We start from the raw sequence: 20230 nt of genomic DNA, 5'->3' as shown, positions 1-20230 counted from the left end.
TTTTTATTGTTTTCATCACTATGTTTTAACCAAAAGTGTGTTTCTACCATATGATTTATAAACTACGAGTGGACGTAACCCCTAAATTTATGATTTGATGAAATTATATATGTTTCAAGTGCTACATCGAGCAGCGCCGTTTTAATCCTATTTTTTTAACCCCTTCCCTGAACCAATCAGTACTTTTTAGTGTTGTACACGCTTCTCTTCCAAGAAGTATAAGTATATGAATAACAAAGTTAAATTAAATCCCTACAGTAGGCAAATCGATTACGTCAATAAAATATAAGATGAATCTAATCTAATCTTATAATATTCCTCTATTACAGCTCTTCCAGACATTTCCCTTCTCCCTGGACCAATATACGCTGAGATGGGAAAAGATATCAGTCTCCCCGAGTGCGGGGTCATCGGATATCCCCCTCCGGTGATATCCTGGACAAAGCTTTTTGATCAACTTCCAACTGGAAGAAGCGCTGTAGAAGGTCAAACCTTGACGATAAAAAAACTGCAGAAAAAAGACGGAGGAACATACATCTGCACGGCTAAAAACACCATGGGCGCTTCGCACGCCATGACAACTTTGATCATTAATGTGGTGCCTCAATTTACTGTCAAACCACCAAAGAAGATAGAGCTTTATCATGGACAGTCAGTTACACTGAACTGCTCCGCAGTCGGACATCCAGTTCCGAAAATAACATGGTCAAGATGCAAAGGAGATATGCCAGAAGGACGCACACAGGTGAAGGACGGACAGCTTAAGATAAACAGCTTGACAGCTGAAGACAGTGATGTTTATACTTGCTCTGCTCAGAGTGAGACGGTTCGCGTGGAGACTGAAGTACAACTCACTGTGAAAACTGGTAAGCAGAGATAATTTTAAGGTGACGTTAACAGAGGTTACCTAATAGATATTTCAAATATTAGAGAGAATAGAAGAATATGTTTTCATCTTTTATTATTTGGTGGCCCAAATAAAATGAAAATCGGTCAGGTAGAAATTTTGCCGGATAGTGGAAAAAATGCCCAAAGTTTTTTCCATGTTGTAAATTGCTTAAAATCTCTCAGCCCCTTTGTTAGAGGGCGGTACTCAGCAAACTTCAATCGCTGATATGAAGAAAGCGCCTTTTCGTAATTTTTAAAAAAAATCCCATGAGTAGTCATTAGTGGATTTTCGTTCCTTCTCCGCATTTGCGCGTCTTCGGCCGCTCCTTTTTTGAGTTCGCGGTGAGGGGTTTTCTGCACCGCGTTCACTTTTTCTAGCGGGATAGATTGTGTTAGTGGAAGGCACCCTTAATTTGTCCCTCTAAGGGGGCAGTATTGTTAAAAGCAATCGTCGATTTCCACCCTTTTCCTTAAATATCTAGCCAAGATTTCGTGCAATCATAAAATGACTCCATTAAGTTGGAGTCCTTAATTCAATAATTTTTTTGAGAATTTTGGATAATTTTTCGAATGTTTTTAATGTACAAAAATTAGGGGTGGGGGATGTTTAAAGTTTTGGAAAAATTAGAAAATATTGGAATTGGGGGTTAATAAAAATTAAAATATGAAGTGAAAAATTTGTAGACAATTACCAGATAGTCTACCACCAACAAGGTGCCTCTAATCCCATTAGCGGACTAACTCATACTGGTTTATGTGTATTCCTTCTTTTTCTAACCTAATTTATTTCCCCCCCAAGTCAATATTTTCCAATCAATATTTTAAAAACCAACCGTAATGCCCCCTTAGTCGAACTAAGGCTCCGTTTACATGGAGAAAAGTTGTCCCGGCAAAGAGTGTCACCCTTCTAGCCGAGTCAACTGTAGAGAGCGTTTATAAGAGAAAAAAGTTCACCCCTCGGGCATACTCTGATTATCTAAACGGCGCGCGCATGCCCTGATGGCCCTGACCGACTTGACTCGGTTGGGCGAGCCAAAGTGTTTATATGAAGAAAAGTTGGCCCAGCTAGCATGGTGACCCTACAGTCACAAAAATGTGACCCTGCTAGGCTGTTTCCCCTTGCCGAGCTAACTTTTTTGTTTCTCATGTAAACGATTCGCCTCGTTTTGTAAGGGAATGTATAAAAAGTTGGCTCGCCCAGGATAGCTCCGCTACTCGGACAATTTTTCTCCGTGTAAAAAGGGGCCTGAGACAAAAACATGTTTCTGAAGCAAACCCTGCGTCTGGGAAGAAAATCACACGTAAGCCTGATGCTAAAAATTTCCTTGTAAGCCGAGATTAGCTTACTGAAAAAATGTTTTGATTTCAATTCGACTTAACTCGTACACAACTGCCTTACAGGTCACGCATCAGTATTTTCAGTTTTAACTACCCATTAAGGTTCCGCTTAAAAATGCTGGTCAAGGAAGTCCTATTCAAAAAAATGGCACAGTTTCCATCAACATTTTATCTTTCTAATGAGTTTTGAGCTCCCCCTCACCCTTCCCTCAATTAAACTGAAGCTCACCCAGAAGCTATCTCACTCCCATGACGAAAAATTCTTGCAAGGACCACTTAGACAAACGGCAGTGATGAGGGGAAGCCGGATCTTGGTGTAGATCAGTATCAGCGATGTAGGTAACACTCAGATCAGAGTGTTAAGGCTGATTGGACAGCTATGAATAGGAAATTTATTTCCCTATCTCCCCATCCATAGTGGTCAAACCAATCTGCATTGCCTGAAGTCAGTTTAACGTCTTCGTCCCATAACCCAACTAACATTTGCACTGGTTCTTTCAGGTTATTAGCACCTAAAAGTGAGGCTCGATATGATAAGCTATTTCTTTGATTATTAACTCATTTATTTATTGATTCATTCATTTATTTATTTATAGTAACTGAGTTAAAATAATTGGTTTTATTATTTTTTAATTTTTACAGCCCGAGATTGTGCCGAGCTGTTGAACGCCGGTTTCAAAGAGAATGCCGTGTACGCAGTAAACCCAACAAATAAGACCAGTTTTGAGGTGTTCTGTGACATGAAGACTGATGGTGGAGGGTGGACAGTCTTTCACAAGCGCTTTAATGGCTTTGTTGGATTCTACAGGGGGTGGGAGGAGTACAAAAACGGCTTTGGTGACGTCAGAGGAGAGTTTTGGCTTGGAAACGAGAAGATTCATCAACTGACGGAGATTCCCAGTCAGCTGCGAGTGGAAATTAAGACAAAAAATGATGGCAACAAGTACGCCAAGTACAGTAATTTTACAGTTACTAACGAAGCGTCTAACTACACGCTGTTTGTTGGGTTTTACTCTGGTACAGCTCCGGATTTACTGGCTCTTCATAATGGCATGGCTTTCACTACAAAGGACCGCGATAATGACAAATCTGGTGATAACTGTGCTGTAAGTGGAAAGGGAGCATGGTGGTACGAAAGCTGTTGGAGCTCAAACCTGAATTCCAATTATGGTGACAGTACCTATCAGTGGAATTGGAACTCACTCCTGGCTAGTGAAATGAAATTGAAACCCGCAAGGTCTAAATGAACACACAGGTGTTTCCGTTAAAGGGGCCGTGTCACGGCTGTCTAGTTCGTTGGGTTAACATTGCCACTAAAGCGTATTATTACGCTAAGGAACTTGACGTTAGCGAGAAACGACGAACCAAACGAAGTTCGACATTTGGCCTAGGCCTACGAACTTCGCTTGGTTCGTCCCTGATTAATGGTTTAAGTGAATCTATGGTTATCACATTAACTTCAATTTTGCAAGGGCTAAATGAACACACGGACGCCACGGCCGGAGCATCTTACTGATCCAGTTAAAAAAATCCTTTGAAAATTAAGGGTTTTTTTAACCGCAGAATGTTAAGTAATAAACTTTTCTTTTTCGAGTCAAATTTTTAAGCCAATTCATAAGATCCCAACGGAACAAAAAATGTTCAGCACTACTTCATCTCTCTTCTTGATAAACCGGGTTTCAGAAAACAAGAATTTTTCACGTACTACATCTTTTAATTATTTCATTATTTTTTAATAGTCGAATGATAAACAACCCAATGAACCACTAATCTAAGCGAAACTTTTAAGTCTTCCTTTCAGGTGAACTTAGTTATAATTGAGCAAAAGTAGCTATGTCTTATGACGATGATGATAATTAATGATAAATTTTTCACTCAATATTATAATTCTCGGCATTTTGAGGGGCATAAATCCCCCGGCTAATTCTCAATAATCAGCTAGCCTTTGCCGATATTCCTAAAAGATGAGTCACTTAATTACGGATAACTGGCAGAAACAGTCAGACACTGCAGCAGAAGGCCTCTAACTTAGCTTTGTGTTTTGGCAGAGCTAAAGAAAATGGCGGCAGATTTTACGCGTTATGCAAAGAAGACATAGCAAGCGGGTTAGCAAAAATATCACTCGACGGGTGACAACTGCTATTTGCAGAACCATTTCTAGACTGATCATGAAATCCCTTTATATCCTAAAACTTCCAAAGAACAGGCAAATGTTATGACGACGGGACCGCAAACTTTTCATAAATCAAGGGGTTAAAAGTAATGTGAATTAATAATAAAACAATTTCTTTCGTTTGATATCTAGCAATTATGAATTCGGCTTTTGTAGGATTTGAATTATGCAGATCGAGGAGGATGTTATCCACCGAAGCTGAAGGCCGAGGTGGATAACATCTTCCGAGATCTGCATAATTCTTCACATCCTACAAAAGCCGAATTCAATAATTGTTTTATATTCATTCAAAATATTTTTAAGTCCTTAACAAGCTTTAATGAATATCTCCTCGTAGACATTCTTCTAAACTTTGGCCTATTTGCGGCATTTACTTCACAAAAAGTAGATCAACATCCGGAGCAATGTGTTTTGCGTATTCTTGCTTTCCCTCCGTTCTTTCCTCTTTTTAGCACTCTTGAATAAACAGCTGGGCCTCCGCGCCTGGAAACGAGGTTGATCGATGGTCTATTGCCCATACAACCTCGTATCTGAGTCAATATACCATCGATTAACCTCGTTTCCAAGTCAATATACCATCGAATCGATGGTTTATTGTTCGCATCTTCAAATTTGGTCAACGCCAGTTGGTTATGAAGAATTAGCCAGGGGCTTTGAGCCAATCAGAAACGGTGAAATATTTTTAATGATTAATAAAAAAAATTATGTAGATCTCAGAATGTGTTGTTCGGTAACACTCTCCTACATCTGCGTAATTCTTCATACCATGCTTAGATTAGCATATGTCGTTATGGCGGTCGGACGCGTCCATTAGCGCTCGTCCAAATTACGACGCTTAATGCCAATATGGCCACTTTGGATCAAATTAAGGAGGTCTAAAGGGGAGAAGCAGACAAAATTAATTTGAAGCTCGATAAATTGACAGAAAATTTTAAAGAACTTAGCAAAACAGTCAAATTCCAATAAAAATGATAGGTACGACGAGCTCCTTCCTCAAGTGCAGCAAACAAACCAGCAGGCACAGTTAAGAAATGTGTAGCCTGTGAACAGGTTCTCCGTTGGGGAAATGGTGACACAATCGCTCGTTGCATTGTTCACCCTTTTTCCATACAGAGAGCCTGTTCACAGGCTAAGAAATATGCTATAGATGCGATGTCCCAAATTGATGAAATCGCTCAATGCGTGCGCAGAGACTGTCTGTAAATTTCGGGACGCGGTATAAAGTCTTTTTGGTAAAGCGATTGGTGTCCCTATCGTGAAGGGAGAAATTTATATCGCTCATCAAATTCCCACTTATAAGGCGGTAGGCTCGATTTCCGCCGTCTCCCGGGTCCGGTCTTTGATCGTCCCCGAAGAGAGGAGAGCTCTTTCGGGGGATGAGTGCGGGCTCATTCTCCCGAACAGCGGCTGGTAATCGAGCCTAATAAGGCGGATGCGCCTCCAAAAATTATCAGTGTTAAGCAAGAGGGGATAAAGGGGACAGAGAAGGCATCCTCCATACACACCCTATTCCATAGGTAATTCGTCTCGAGTTATTTTTAAGACCACAGATCCCAAGGGGGATTAGACAACAGCCAATCACATAGCGCGAATGTGTTCCGCGTGGATGACCCACGCTCAGAGCCACGCGTCCTTCACGAATTGAGACAGAAAAAAATGGCGGAAGACGCGAAGAGCAATATTGCTATTCGTTTTGTCGACGAAAACGACTAAAGAGAGATTTCTGCCAAAGCTGTGTCAGCGAAACAGAAATTAAAAAAGAATCGCCCTTCCTCTCTTGTATAGAGCTAACAGTACAGCAGGGAAATCGTTAACACAGTGAATATTCTCTCAGGATCATTTATAATTTACAGTTTGAAGAGAGCAATGTCTGGTTTGATATTTATTCTTTTATTAGTCTTTTATTATTCAACAAAAATCTTGGCGTCCTATAATAATAATAATAATAATTTAATAACTTCTAGAGAGCTATTTACATTCACTGATCAACAGCGCTTAACAACGTAAAAAAACTACAATAAAATTCAAATTTGTAAAACTAATTACATGTACATGAATATTGATTGCTACTTGCTTTATTGTACAAACGACCGGTTTTAATTTACCGGCCAAATTTCTCATTTTATTAAAGCACTGAGGTTACGATAACCTCGAGTTAAACTGATTTCACGGGTTGTCAAAGAGTCCAGCGATTCCCTTTTCCCAGGTGAGCGCCGACTCATTTCGCTTCAATATTCAGAAATGCTCTCGATCTCTTTACGCTTTCATTGCCTTTCGCCCGACACGTTTTGCATGGCGTTTAGTCATGCGAAACCTCCACGAAACATCCACGAAGCGCGCGAGGTAACTTTATCCCGATTCTAAAAATAACTAGAGACGAATTACCTATGGAATAGGGTGTGTATGGGGGATGCCATCTCTGTCCCCTTTATCCTCTGTTGGTTTGGCCCACAAGGAAGTTAAGTTCACAAGGAGGGATACCCGAAATAGATTCTATGGCAGTCGTAGAAAGCTGGCCAACACGAAAATTAAAGATTTACCTGATCTCAATCTGACGTCTAACAAAAATGGCGCGAAATTCCACATCACGTGAAAGACCTCACTACATTCAGTCCTTTTCCAAAGAAGTAAAACGTTGTTATTTGCTGTCTGAACGATAATCGAAAGTAACCTGAATAGAAGTTTTATTATTAACTATAACTTAATTATGCTACTAGTTCCTCTCCCCTTGTGGCTCTCTTTTTTAATTAAAACAAACTTAAAATAGTGTTAGGGGCTAACTCGAAAACCTCACGGTTCCTTTAGCCTCTAGGCTCCAAATAATTAATTATTATTCTTAGTTATCACAATGTAAATTTTTAACGTATATAACTTTTTTTGTAATAATTCTAAGTGTGTGAGTCAATAAAAGATTGTTGTTGTTGTTGTTGTTGTTATAGCCTCTTAGCTGCTCATCATTTTTCATGTTTTTCTTAAGTGACATATCTTATTCCAGGGAAGTTACTTGATGACGCCGTGACATATGAACCCCTCTAGTTTGAACAACACTGAAAGCAGAGACAGTCTTTGCACTAAATATTTCAGCTCTCAATTATTATGATTAGTAGCGGAGCTCCCGCGCACGAAGCGCGCGCAGCGGAGCACCATGGGTAACAAAATTTGGTAAACTATCCATCCGAGAAAATTTGGTTATGACGTAGCGTACGCCCGCCCGTCCGTACACACACTTCATGTAAGCCGATGTCAAATGTCACAATAGATCTTGCACAACTTGACTAGCCTTTCAGTTTTGTAAGCCATCCGTATGAGTACAATTAGATTGACAGCTGTCAAAATCAGACATCCGCTGACAATTATCACATGACCATCTCGTGGGCTCAGATGAAAGACCAGTCGTTTTGCCCTACATATAATAAAAATTTGGTAAAATTTGGTAAACCATCCATCCGAGAAAATTTGGTTATGACGTAGCGTACGCCCGTACACTCTTTGCGGGGGAGGGAAGGGAATCAGGTGTCAGCCCGTCAGGGGGAGGAGTATGTTATAAACCGCGCGATGCATTTCTGCAACCACAATGTGCAACCCACCTGTTTCCTGGCGGGAAATCGCGCAAGAAATGACGTGGCTGTCGTCGCGTTCAAAAACATGTTTACTTCAACGGAACTACCTCATTGCATAAGGATTTTGTCCGGGGAGCTCAGTTTCTAGTAAACTGTTTTGGAAGAAATTGTTATGGCAACAAACAATAGCGGATTGGATTCAAACTATTTGCTTGTAAGTGAAAAGCGACGGGAAAGAGAAGAAGAGAAAGGCATAGAGTAAGAATTAACAGGCGCGCTAGCGAAGAGGATTCAAGTGGAAAATTTATGCAGCATCTGCGACTTGTTCACTGATAGCTGAAGCTAACAGAGTTTTGAGTCATCTTTTGATGTTTTTACCTGTCTTTTTGCACTGGATCTACAAAATGAAATACAGCAGCTATCAACATTTTTTTGTTATTCTTGGCTGGCTTGTTTACTGGGTTGTGGTTGAGAAATCCGCCGCACGACAAAGAGAAATCGGGAATCATCGTTTTCAAAAATAAGCTACTCTTAGTAAGCTTGCTTCGCCTTGCTGGACATTGCGAAAAATCTTAAGCGATTCTGGCCTTACTTGATGGGTTTCCGTGCTGCATCTCGACCGGTAAGCTTCAGTAATTTTATTGCTTTTTATGTGTTTTCTTTTTTCATGTTTATGCCGTCATTTTACGCACATTAGTAAGGTTTGAATCACTTTATCTGATCTAGTAAAGAACTTAAAAAGTCTTTAGACGTTTTCTGACCGCGACTAGAAGAAAAAGTTCTGAAAAATAGTTTAGTTATCCTATTGTTTGTTAAAGAAAACTTTGAGCGATATTCTTGCCTGGAGTTCATCTTGCAAAATAGCAAACACGGCGAAGGCGGCTTAAAACTTAAGGCTTAATTTAAATCTATTCGTGACTCAGCTTTACTCTCAAAACACGTCTTCGGGGAATAAAAATTGTTGACCTTTAAATGTTTCTTCGTATTATATTTCTTGTCTTGATTGTTTGTCAAGGTCTCGTTCTTACATGATCGCTTTGCCAGTTGTTGTTTTTAGTTGTCCGTGAACGCGTTGGTCACGCTCTACGTCCAGTTTTTATGCTCTGATTGGTCAAAATATGACAGGTGAGTTCATGAGGAAAATTTATGCAGCATCTTGAAACTTGTTTACTGTGACAGCTGAAGCTGACAGAGTTTTGTGTCAACTTGTGATGTTTTTAACTGTCTTGTTCTACTGGATGTACGAAATGAAATTCAGCTACTATCAAGAGTCTTCTGTTATTCATGGCTAGTTTGTCTATTGGGTTTTTGGTTGAGAAATACGTCGCCTGTCAAAGTCGGAAATCCGATTTCGGATGGCATCGATTCGTTTTCGTTTTTCACCTTGCTTGATTGAAAAGTCTGAAGCGATGTAGCTTCCAGGAGCTGCCTGAGTAATTATTGTATTTGTGTTTGTTTTTTTTCATATATCTAATTTCATGAAGCCGAGCGCAGTTTATGAGGCTATAGTTTATGCATGTTTGAATTAAGATTTGAGATAATAATCTTACCTATAGTATGAAGTTTGATCTAAGCTTGCAGAACTTTAAAAAGTCTTTAGTCGATATTTTCTCACCGCATATAGAAAGAAAAAAACGTTGTGTTTTTATTTTGGCTGTAGAAAGAAAGCTTTGAGCAATTTTCTCGCCTCGAGTTCATCTTTGAAAACAACAAACACCGGGAAGCCGGCTTTAAAACATTAGGCTTTAACCATAAAGACTCAGGATTCTTAGAGACACCTTAATACGTAATTGTCTTCGTGAATGAAAATTGTTGTCTCTGTTACAGTGTAAATGTTTCACCGAATTATATTTCTTTTATTGATTGTTAGTAGTCTCTCTTGCAATTTGCCGTTAATGTTTTCAGTTGCAGGAGTACTCAAAACGTCGCGCGTTTTAAACGCTTGTGTTATAAAACCATTAAATAAAAAAAACACAATAAATTCTTTATTATGTTGAAGTGTAACTCTATTAATGTTCATTCAAACACTCCACAGCTTGCAACTGGCTGGCCGTTATATAGGTGATTTTAGAATTTTTTTTAGCGGTTTCGCTAAAAGCCCACGCGTGCTTCGATCGTCCTGAATATTGAATGAGTGTAATTTATATTTCAAAACTGTGAAATACTGCATTCTGTCTGAGGTCTGTATGATAAAAACAGCGCCTCATAGTACAAAAAGGTTGGTTTACACGCCCCCAGATTTGTTAGCAAGATTTTGTAAAGCAAACTTGTCAAACGGAAAAAATTCTGCCGGATTTGCTTTCCAAATATTTGGCCTAATGTACTGTGATCAAGAGCCATTATGGACGTTAAATGAAATCGTAGATGATTGCTATTTTTTGGGTGTACTTAAGGCCGTCAACTCGATGTAAGGTTTGGTGCACTCTTGGACTGTTAGAAAATTATTTTTCTCTCAAATCACTTAGCCTTTATCCCTCAAAACAAAAGTCACATGAATGTGCTCTAAAGTGAACTGATTTGTGGAATAAAAGTTTATTGTTTGATTGAAATTACAAATTTATTAATGGGAGCTTCGCTTTTAGCCCTGGCTAAATCTATATTATATTACACGATTATGGGGCTACTTCGTCTCAACTAAGTTTCATGGCATTGTTTCTGAGGCAGTAGCCAAAGTGTCTATGCTTGTCAGGGAGGGATATACTTTTAGTGTTTATTTTATTTATGAATCTAATTTACAGCTGTTATGATGCAAGGCAACCCGCCCAGCTCAGATATTAAAGAGGGTCTCAATGGGGTGGTGGCTTTTACGGTTATCGGCTAAAATTTCGGCTCTTTTACGGCTATCGGTTTTTTTTGTTGCAGTTACGGTTAACAAAAAAGTTAAAAATTAATTTCTTTTGTTTCAAAAAGTTAAATATTAATTAACCTGTATTTTTTGTATCTTTAAAGCAAAATAAAGGCCTTCGGATCATCTCGGGATAAAATAAGCTATTCTATTGAAAAATTTTCAATTTGATAGATCAATATACCTTTATAAAGTATTCCACTTCTAATATTATTTTACACATAGAAATGCCAATACTAAGCAGACACGCGAACGCCCAACTCAAGGTCGGGGCGCGACATTCCACACTAGAGACGGCTTATATCGTGTGAGACGGGTTATCCGTTTGATGATTCGCGTCTGATAGGTAATACGTCTCAATTTGGAAATGGAATAGTTTTAATTTTGAAATGAACAATCCCTCTGACTTTATCCGTCGATTTTGAAGGACGGAAGATGGATTATCAGTTACAGATAGCCTGTGTACAGCCGCAACCTCCCCGAAGAAAAAAATTTGAGAAGGGGTGTCTAACGCTGTGGAGGAGGGGGCGACTGTACACAGGCTAGTCTGGATAATCCCTTTTAAGCTCTCGTGTGGAAACGGCCAGTACCAAAATTCCCGTGTCCAGTGCTTTTAATGATAGCGAAGGACTGTACAAAACGACTGCCTGTCGTTGCCTTGTCCGTAGACCTCATTAGTCCGCGCGGCTAATGCGTTTCGGGTCACGTGGTCCAAGCGAGTTCGCCACCGAAATGCCTTGACCGAGATTGCGTGGGAAGACGCCGTACATGCAGGGACTAGGCATGGCAATGTCTACCGTAGCGTCAGAGAAAAACAGGAAAATGTTGTTTATCGGCAACGTTTTTTACAAACAGCTCTACGTGTTGTTTCACTAGTGTTTCGAGGGCACGACCTTCTGAAAATCGCAAATATTAATTCCCAACAAGAAGCCCTCTTTCGCTATAGGAAAAATTAGTTCCCCAAGATAGCGGCGGAAATGAAGCCTAGGTCTTGGTCAACATCTAAAAGGCGCTTCGCCTAACGTGCGTACGGAGTCAAAGTAGCCGGAAAATAAAAAACGCAACCATAAGCGAGTTAAGCACCTTCCTTAAAATTAACAAATCTAGGGAACAATTTCTTTTACGGTTAACTCTTTTTTACCTAATTTACGGCTAACGGTTAAAATTTTTTCAATTTTTACGGCTATCGACTAAATCTGCGGGCGTTTTACGCCTATCGGTTAATCCCATTGAGACCCTCATTAAAGCGAATGCCTTTACTATGTTCACGTTGTTTCGTAAAAAGTTTCTACTTCGTCAGGTGTGAAAATGTAAGTTCCTGCCAGGAATGTTTTGGCGAATGTGCTGCCGTAGTTGTAGCCGCTCGGTGGACTTTTGGTCCAGCCAAGGTTGCTGTAAGTATGGCTACTGGATCGCGCGTTGTTAAAAATGCTCATGACATATCCGCCCCCGAAAGTTGGCCCCAGTAGTGAGAAACAACGTATGGATCTCCTGTAAGAATTGTATTTCCCTGACTGAGGCAGTTTAAGAGGTGCCCATCATGGCTTGTTTACCAATGAAAATAAAAAGGCTTTCGAGTCATAAAAATAATGCACCTATCAATGTAATGCCGGCGGGGGGGGGGAGGCAGGGCATAGGGTGGGGATTGACTTTTTTCAAAAATTTTCAATCAAATTCCCTGCCCACGGGCAAATCATTCCAGTCAAATGCAACCAAATTTCCCCACCCCAGGCTGCACATTGCTGTCCATCCCAAGGCAGAACCTAAGAAAGGCACAATAAAAATATCTCCAAGTAAAACTCTGCAATCTTTTATAAACGTTGCTGCATCACCAAAGATACATGTTCCTGTTACAGCTGCAATTATACGTTTTAACCATAATCCGTGTTACACTGCGTAGAATACATAAACCTTTAGGAGAAAGTCCACATTTTGTACGTCTTAATATACCGTTCTTAGTAAAGGGTACAAAGAAAGTCAGTTTTATAAGTTTACAGTGATTGTAGCGAATGAGCCATACACTAATCAATTGTACTTGGAAAAATCGACTCGGTTTCTCTTTACTTCCGCTTACTTTGATACCACAGTATATTAAGAGGTTCAATTGATCAAAAACACGCTAAAACAAACAAAATTTGAAGACAAAACAGTGAAATCCACTCAGCCTTCGCTTGTTCTCATTGGCCTCCATGACTTCCTGATCTTTTCAAACCGTATGGCGCATGCGTGAAGCGTGGAAGCGGGAAACATATGTTCGGTCTCAGTCTTTTTCGTCCTAGTCGGCAGTCAAATATCTCCACGTCGGGCGAAGAAAGATTCAAATATCCCCTCTCCCGGGAGAACAAGATAAGTCAAATGCCCTACCCCAGGAACAACAAAGACAATCAAATCCCCACCCTATGCCCTGCCCCCCGCCGGCTTTACATTGATAGGTGCATAACTTCTAGAAGTATCTATAAAAGAGAAAAAAGGACAAAATAAAGCCATAAAAATACTCAAGGAGGTACACAAGACAAAGTTGCTACACATCAATCTTTCTTGAAAAATAAGTTAGTGTCATATAAATAATTTTTCTGCTTGGCATAGTTACTGAGAACGTTTTCTAAATCATGAATGTCACCAATTCTTTTTATTGGTCTTGAAGTAAAAGATGCTACTTCTGGCTACTGGCAGGGGTACAACATGATCCCAAGCATATATGTGACTAACTTTTTTGTCATCGCAACTTTTTGAGCTGAACAGTTTGTAATTAGAAGAGGGATCCGCTTAATGAGGTTAAAATGTAGTGTATTAGCCAACCTTTATCTACGCTTTAATAAAAAAATGTATTGAAGGTGTAGTTGATTTTCCTAAATTAAAGCCTGTAAATTAAAAGAAGTTCTGATACATAATAATGATGATAAAACTGACTCGCATCGCTTCTCTCCTAATTCAAATTTCAACTCTTTGTTTAACCAGGGACATTACTTGTTTTCCAGACAGAGTTTCTATGCTATATACAAACTGCTACTGCAGGAGTTGCTTAGGCTTCGACAAGTCTGAAGTTTTCCGAATTAAAACCACTACACTATTGCTGCTCTTTTTTAGTTCCATTTCTTGAGTAATGATCAGTTACTCGGAGTTATTTCATTTCGTTTAAGCGTCATAATTTATGTAATGAAACGTGTTATTTTAATTTGGCATATTTAGGTGCTTTGGGCTGAGCTAAAAAAAAGCCGAGGTGGGGTGCGAGGGGAGGGGACAGAAGAGTCGCTGGAGGCTAGATCAAGCACAGGTGGCCCAAGCTCAATATGAGAGTTTTATCATTAGTACGTGTGGCCTCATATTGAGCGTAATCCTCAAAATAGGCCGTGGAGATAAAGGATTTGTATGGGAATTTAGATAATAGATTTAAGAAGATAAATACTCGCTAGAAGAGGGGGGCGTAAGGGGGATCCGAAAATCGCAAAACGGCACAGAAATACGCCAAAAAACCGCAAACCGCATCGGATTTTTTCCCGAATACCGAAACCGCGCGTACATGTAGGCCACAATATGAAAGCTGACGTCAGCAAGACTTGTGATATATTCTGATAACATTGTGCGTTAGTATTAAACATACCATCATAATGCTAACGATATATTGTACTACACTATTATACTCTATGTACTACTAACCAAATGCCTAGTATGCTGGTCATGTACTTGAACGAGTATCGATATCTCCCTTGACTTTAAAAAACTCTGTCACTGATCCTGTACATCTTACATTGGGTGACTGATTACTTTGGACGACCCTGTGCTAGTTGTGGAACGCGGAATAAATGTTTCTTCTGGAATTGTGACCTTCTTGTCTCGTAAAGAGTTCACGTTCAGTGGAGAAGACGATTGTTAAAACGTACAGCTCTTCTGAAATTCTCCCCTTCCTTTCCTTCTTCATAGAAGATTGCCACGCAATGAATTATTACGTCCTCTTCGCTTTCAGTTGCGTCCTCGACGACCTCAGTTGCCATTGTCGCGCATTGAATCAAAGCAACGAGAACACGGGGCTGTACGGCTGTACCACAGGGGGCCCACACAATCTGTTTGTGTAGCAGATTGTTATTTTATTAGTAAATGTACTGGATTTACCGTTTGCTTCACCTATAGCGATATATCGCGAACTATGTATATAAATCAATGATAAATAAACGTTGAATTACCTTACCTGTGGTGTATAGTCGTCCTTTTGCCTCAAAAGCGGTTTCTTGAGCGATTTTGAATGAATTTGAGTTCGCCGTTGACTGTTCCATTTAATAGAAGAACAAGGGAGGAATCCTTGTTTTGAAAGGGTTCCAGCGCCGGAGCGATTTTCCCCCCCAAAATCGCATCGCTCCCCTTTCAAACTTCGCAGCATAAAGGTCAAAAGATTCACGATTCTTGTCGTACCTTCCAATCGAAAATCCATCCAAACGGCTCGGAGCTAGCCCTCGAAGAAAATCAAAATCCCACAGTATTCGAGCGATTGGAATGCGTAGCAAGATTCATATGTGCCAGCCAGAAACAGTCCCGCTGATTGCCTTTTTTTATTGGATGTCGTTAAACAAATGGTTAAATAATAACTGATGAGGAAGACTTGGTAAGCGTTTGTTGTTTAACGACATCCAATTGGTTATCTTCTTGAATCCGTTATTACCTGAATCTAACTTCTCATACAAATCCTTTATCTTCACGGCCATGTCGAGGATAACCCAATATGAGACCCTGATGTATTAACTAAACTCTCACACTTAGTTTAGTCCGCATGTGGCGTAAGCACTTTTTCTATGGCTGAAAATGCATCTTTTATATTCCCACAGAGCGCCCAGGAGTTATTTGTGGCCCTGATTGTTGATTTTAGTTAAATTTTACGGTTAATACGGCGCATCGCCTTTGTTTTTGTACTGTAAAATAGAGCAAACGGTCATTCGATCGTTTTATAAACCTGAGGTAAAATATTATCCAATGTTCCGGAAAACCGCTAAAGGTAATGACTGCGGAAGAATAACAGCGACTAACATACAATAAAGAGTCTCCTTTTTCTTCTGGGCACTTCGCGCCTCGCTCGAAAAGCTTCGATTTCCGTATAGATTTTGGTTCGTTCCCACCGAGCGTTATAAAATATTTTACCAGGTTTGTAACACGATCGCATGACGGTTTGATAGTCGATTATACAGTCACCAGACAGTAAACAGAGACGACTCGTGCTATCGGCTCGGTAAAATTTTCGCTTCGCTTGCCATCACAGTAACTCCTCTGCGCCCTGTGGTATTCCTTGCACTCCGATCCGAGACAAAGTTTCTTATATTAGGACAGTGATGAAATATTCGTTAATATCTGTAATTTCTTGTGCCCTCAAAACAGTACTTCCTTTAGCAAAATCAGGAGCCCATAACCTGGCAAAATACCTTTCTTCCTTGCAGTTCTCCCTATCCACAAGCTTGCAAAAGTTGAAATTCGGGGAAAAATTACGGATACAAGTGTCTGACGTTTTTTTTTTGACTATGGAGTGGGGAAGAATCGAAGAAGTTGGGCACCTGACGTGTGATTTTTGCAAATTTGTTCCAAGAATTTTTGTCCATTTTTCTGTACTTTCTAAGCCTCATGCAAGACAGTAGTAACTGTAGAAGTGTTATTTCTGATTTCATTATTAACGTACCCCAAGGGAAACTGGTGTATCCTCAGAAAATATGTCTTCCGACCCTTATTATTGTTACAGTTGGTCCCTTGCCGTCACACCGGGAGTGAAATGTACTTGAAGCCCAGCCGTCCACGGATGCACGCCAACAGCCCTTCCAGACGGAAGTACTGCTCTGTTCTACAGGTACTAGCCATTTGCGTAATGAGGTTAAGTGGTTCTTGTTGTTTCCCACAATAACGGAGTCTTCTATAAAACCTGATGATAAATTTAGTGGAAAGCAATACTCAATATGGCGTTTTAAGAACAAGCTCGTCCCAGGACAAGAGTAATATCCATTTACAAAACCAATAAAAATACTATAAAGTAAAATGAGTTTCCAATAATTATATTGTCATGAAGACATAAGTTCAGTAATCAAACCTACAGAATATGCTGAAACTGTTTGAAATGTTTAAAAAAAGGCCGTAAGTAAACCAAGCAATAGTTCCTCCACCCGAATCCTAACCAAGGTCACAAAGGCAGATGTTTCGCACGCCAATATTTTATATTGTACCCAATTGAACCAAAGACGTACATGTACCTGATCGTAGCCGTTTTTGCACTACCAAGTCAATTCTGACCTTCTTTGTCCCTATAGCGTTCGAGGCTATACAAACGTAATAACCACTGTTAGCAGGACTTAAGTTCTTGATTGTTAGTGTTCCTTCGTTTATCAGTAGTCTTTCCAGCAAGTAACGGCATAACTAATCTTGTCCAGTTAAGTACGGGACGAGGAAACCCTTCAGCTTGACAAGCGTTAGCATTACGGTTTTTTGACTTATGACAAGGATAAAGCTGGTTCTGCAAAGGTAAATAAATCTGGGCATATAAGAAAACTAACCGTAGCTACTAATAACAGAATACAAGTGGGTTTTAATTCAGTCCAACGAAAGAAGGCGAAGAACTGGACACAAAATCAATTCACAAATCGAATGCACAATTATCAGAAAAATACAAACCTCTTTGGAAATGTTCAAAACGTTTTATTTCTCCTCAGACTGACGGATGATCTGTTTTTACTGTAACATTGGTTGTTCTGAATCCAAAGTAATTTTCAAGTGACGAAAAAACAACAACAACAACAACAAAAACAAAAACAAAAAACAAAGCCTTTAAAAGGAGCAAACGTTCGCACCTCGTGTGTTTCATTCAGTCTCAGTCAGAACTCTCACAGAACGAGACAAACAAACGCAGGCAATAAGGGATGCGCAGAAGCTTGCGCAGAACGTTTTTCCGCCCTGAAAGACCAACATTGACGTCACGTAGTCTCCAGTCTATCACGCGGCCATTTCAGAAACGGTTTTCGTGAAGTTTTCGGAAATGCTCGGATTTTGATCTTTTATCTTTCTATAAAGGCTTGGGAAGAAAAATCTTTACCCAAATCTCATTTAGGATGGTTCTTTTTAGTGTTTGGTGAAGGTAAAGCGACAAAAGAAAATCTGTCAATTTTTTGGTTCATTTGACCTTTAAGGAGTACTAAGATTATCATAGTCGAAAATTTTACAGACAGTTGAGTGCATAACCATTTGATTTTTCTACACATTCACTTGCTAGTGCAGCTATTGTTTTAGAGTTTAAAACACTATTCGCGCTTGTAAATTACACTTAAAGTTAATTAAATTAATAAAATTGGTCTCGCGTTTGCAAGCAAAATATTTTAGCTTATTTTCAAGTCGCCCGGTTTACTTGGCATGCTTTGTATTAATATGCACTGTTTGTAGTTCCACTTTATTTCGTATGTTGCAATTGTGCATCAGTGTTAATTAGAAAGTTAGTTAATGTCTCGGTGTATTCAGTGCATATTTGTATTAAATCCATACTTTGTTTAACTTTTTGCAGCCCGAGACTGTGCTGAACTGTTTTCTGTGGGCTTCAAAGAGAAAGGCGTTTACACAGTGAACCCAACAAACAAAACCAGTTTTGAGGTGTTCTGTGACATGAAGACTGATGGCGGAGGATGGAAGGTATTTCACAAGCGCGTTGATGGCTTTGTTGGATTCTACAGGGGGTGGGAGGAGCACAAAAACGGCTTTGGTGACGTCGGAGGTGAGTTTTGGCTTGGAAACGAGAAGATTCATCAACTGACAGAGATTTCCAGTCAGCTGCGAGTGGATATTAAGACAAGGAACAATGAAATTAAGTACGCTAAATACAGTAATTTCACAGTCACTAATCAGGCTACCAACTATACGCTGTTTGTTGGGTTTTACTCTGGAACAACAAAGGACAAACTTGCTTATCATAACGGCATGTCTTTCTCCACCACTGATCGCGATAATGACAAGACTAGCAGTAACTGTGCTAAAAGTCGTGCAAGTGCCTGGTGGTACAATTCTTGTACCAGTTCAGATCTTAACGCCCCGTATGGGCACAGTAATTATCATTGGTATTGGAGTAACCTTTTGGAGAGCGAAATGAAACTAAAACCTTAAACTAAATGATTTAAGGATTACTTAAGAAACGCTACACATAAGTTCTTAGACTTACAAAACAAACCTGGTAAGATAAACAAAAAAAACATGATTGTTATTTTCCACTTAGTTGCTTGAAATGACGGCAGTCATCCTACATTTTGTTCAAGGTACAGACCCTAGTGATCATGAGAGTATTCGTTGTGATTCTCAAACTTACAGAATCAGGTGCTTTCACGAAGTCAGGTAGTATAACAGCAACAGCAAGTTCATTTAACAATTTAAGCAACCTGGATATTCCGGCTAAAAGCTCAAGAGCTAGGGCGCTTTCCATTCAACCCAAAAGTCCGGAAATTTCGGTTGATTCATCAAATGGAACGGACCATTTCGGTTTGGTCCGACCGGAATATTCGGGACCAGCTTTGAAGGTGTTCCACTGTGACCGGTCTGGTCATTTCGGTCGGTCGGACCGAAATGCCCCTTTCCATTTGTTAAAATTGTTGTCCCCAGTACCGCTCTTTTCTATCCTGCTTACAAGACCAAGTAGTTTCCAGTCGAAAGTGAAGTGCTGTGAGTAAAGCATGACATCTCAAATAGTTTGAATCAGTTGCAATTTTTTTCGATTTTTGATATTTGCCATTAACATTGTCAAATAACTGACGCAACACAAAACGTAGGTGAAAAAAAGTGTGTGTAATCAAGGTACAATTGTATAAAAGTCTGTGAGAATCAGCGTCTTATTTGTCTGAAACCTGAGGACGATATTTAACTAAAGCAATTCATCAATTAAGCTGAAATCAATACAACAAAGCCTGGCTGAATACAAATTGGCTAAAACACCGAATTTATTTACCGTACAGTTCCAGGAATTGCTTCGAATCGTTCGAATATTCTGAGAAACGTATCGCTTCAATTCACAAGAATTTTTTACCTTCACTTACATTCATAGGCTTTCTACACGAAATAGGATTCCTCCGCCTTTAGTTTTCCACCGACCCTGTTCGACAGTGTTCTTTAGGATATAAACAGTTTTTACTTTTCTCTTTTAGAGCGTAATTATGAGTGTGCTGCGAAGCCACAAGTACAAAACGCGCTGTGGCTTGCCGGGTCGGGTCTATGAAACCGGAATGTACCGTTCCATTGAGCACGTGAAGTTTCCGAAATTTTAAACCGGAATTTTTGTTGAATGGAAAGCGCCCCTAATCTGGGGGTGCGGGTTTACACAGTAACTAAATTTAAAAAATTAAGGTTAAACCGCTTCAGTAACAACCAAAATGAACAAGCAAAACGAAAAGACAAAATGAAGAAAAAAGAAGAAAGGGAAAAAGGGAAGAGGAT

The 20230-nt window shown here is 39.7% G+C and overlaps 2 protein-coding genes across 2 annotated transcripts in view; one reads left to right on the top strand and one right to left on the bottom strand.

Moving 5' to 3' along the window:
• Positions 1-3488, top strand: part of LOC140947716 (uncharacterized) — an 8908-nt gene extending 5420 nt beyond the window's left edge. The window contains exons 3-4 of the mRNA XM_073396890.1: positions 330-866; positions 2869-3488. Coding sequence (XP_073252991.1) covers positions 330-866; positions 2869-3473 — 1142 coding nt within the window. The 3' untranslated portion in view covers positions 3474-3488. The remainder of the gene's footprint in view (positions 1-329; positions 867-2868) is intronic.
• Positions 1-19872, bottom strand: part of LOC140947981 (uncharacterized) — a 177113-nt gene extending 157241 nt beyond the window's left edge. The window contains exon 1 of the mRNA XM_073397211.1: positions 19861-19872. The gene's annotated coding sequence lies outside the window, so the exon portion shown is untranslated. The remainder of the gene's footprint in view (positions 1-19860) is intronic.
• Positions 19873-20230: the final 358 nt, after the last annotated feature.

The sequence above is a fragment of the Porites lutea genome, chromosome 9, assembly GCF_958299795.1.
Source record: "Porites lutea chromosome 9, jaPorLute2.1, whole genome shotgun sequence".
In the NCBI taxonomy this organism is placed as follows: domain Eukaryota; kingdom Metazoa; phylum Cnidaria; class Anthozoa; order Scleractinia; family Poritidae; genus Porites; species Porites lutea.
This window is presented reverse-complemented; position numbering and strand designations above follow the sequence as displayed.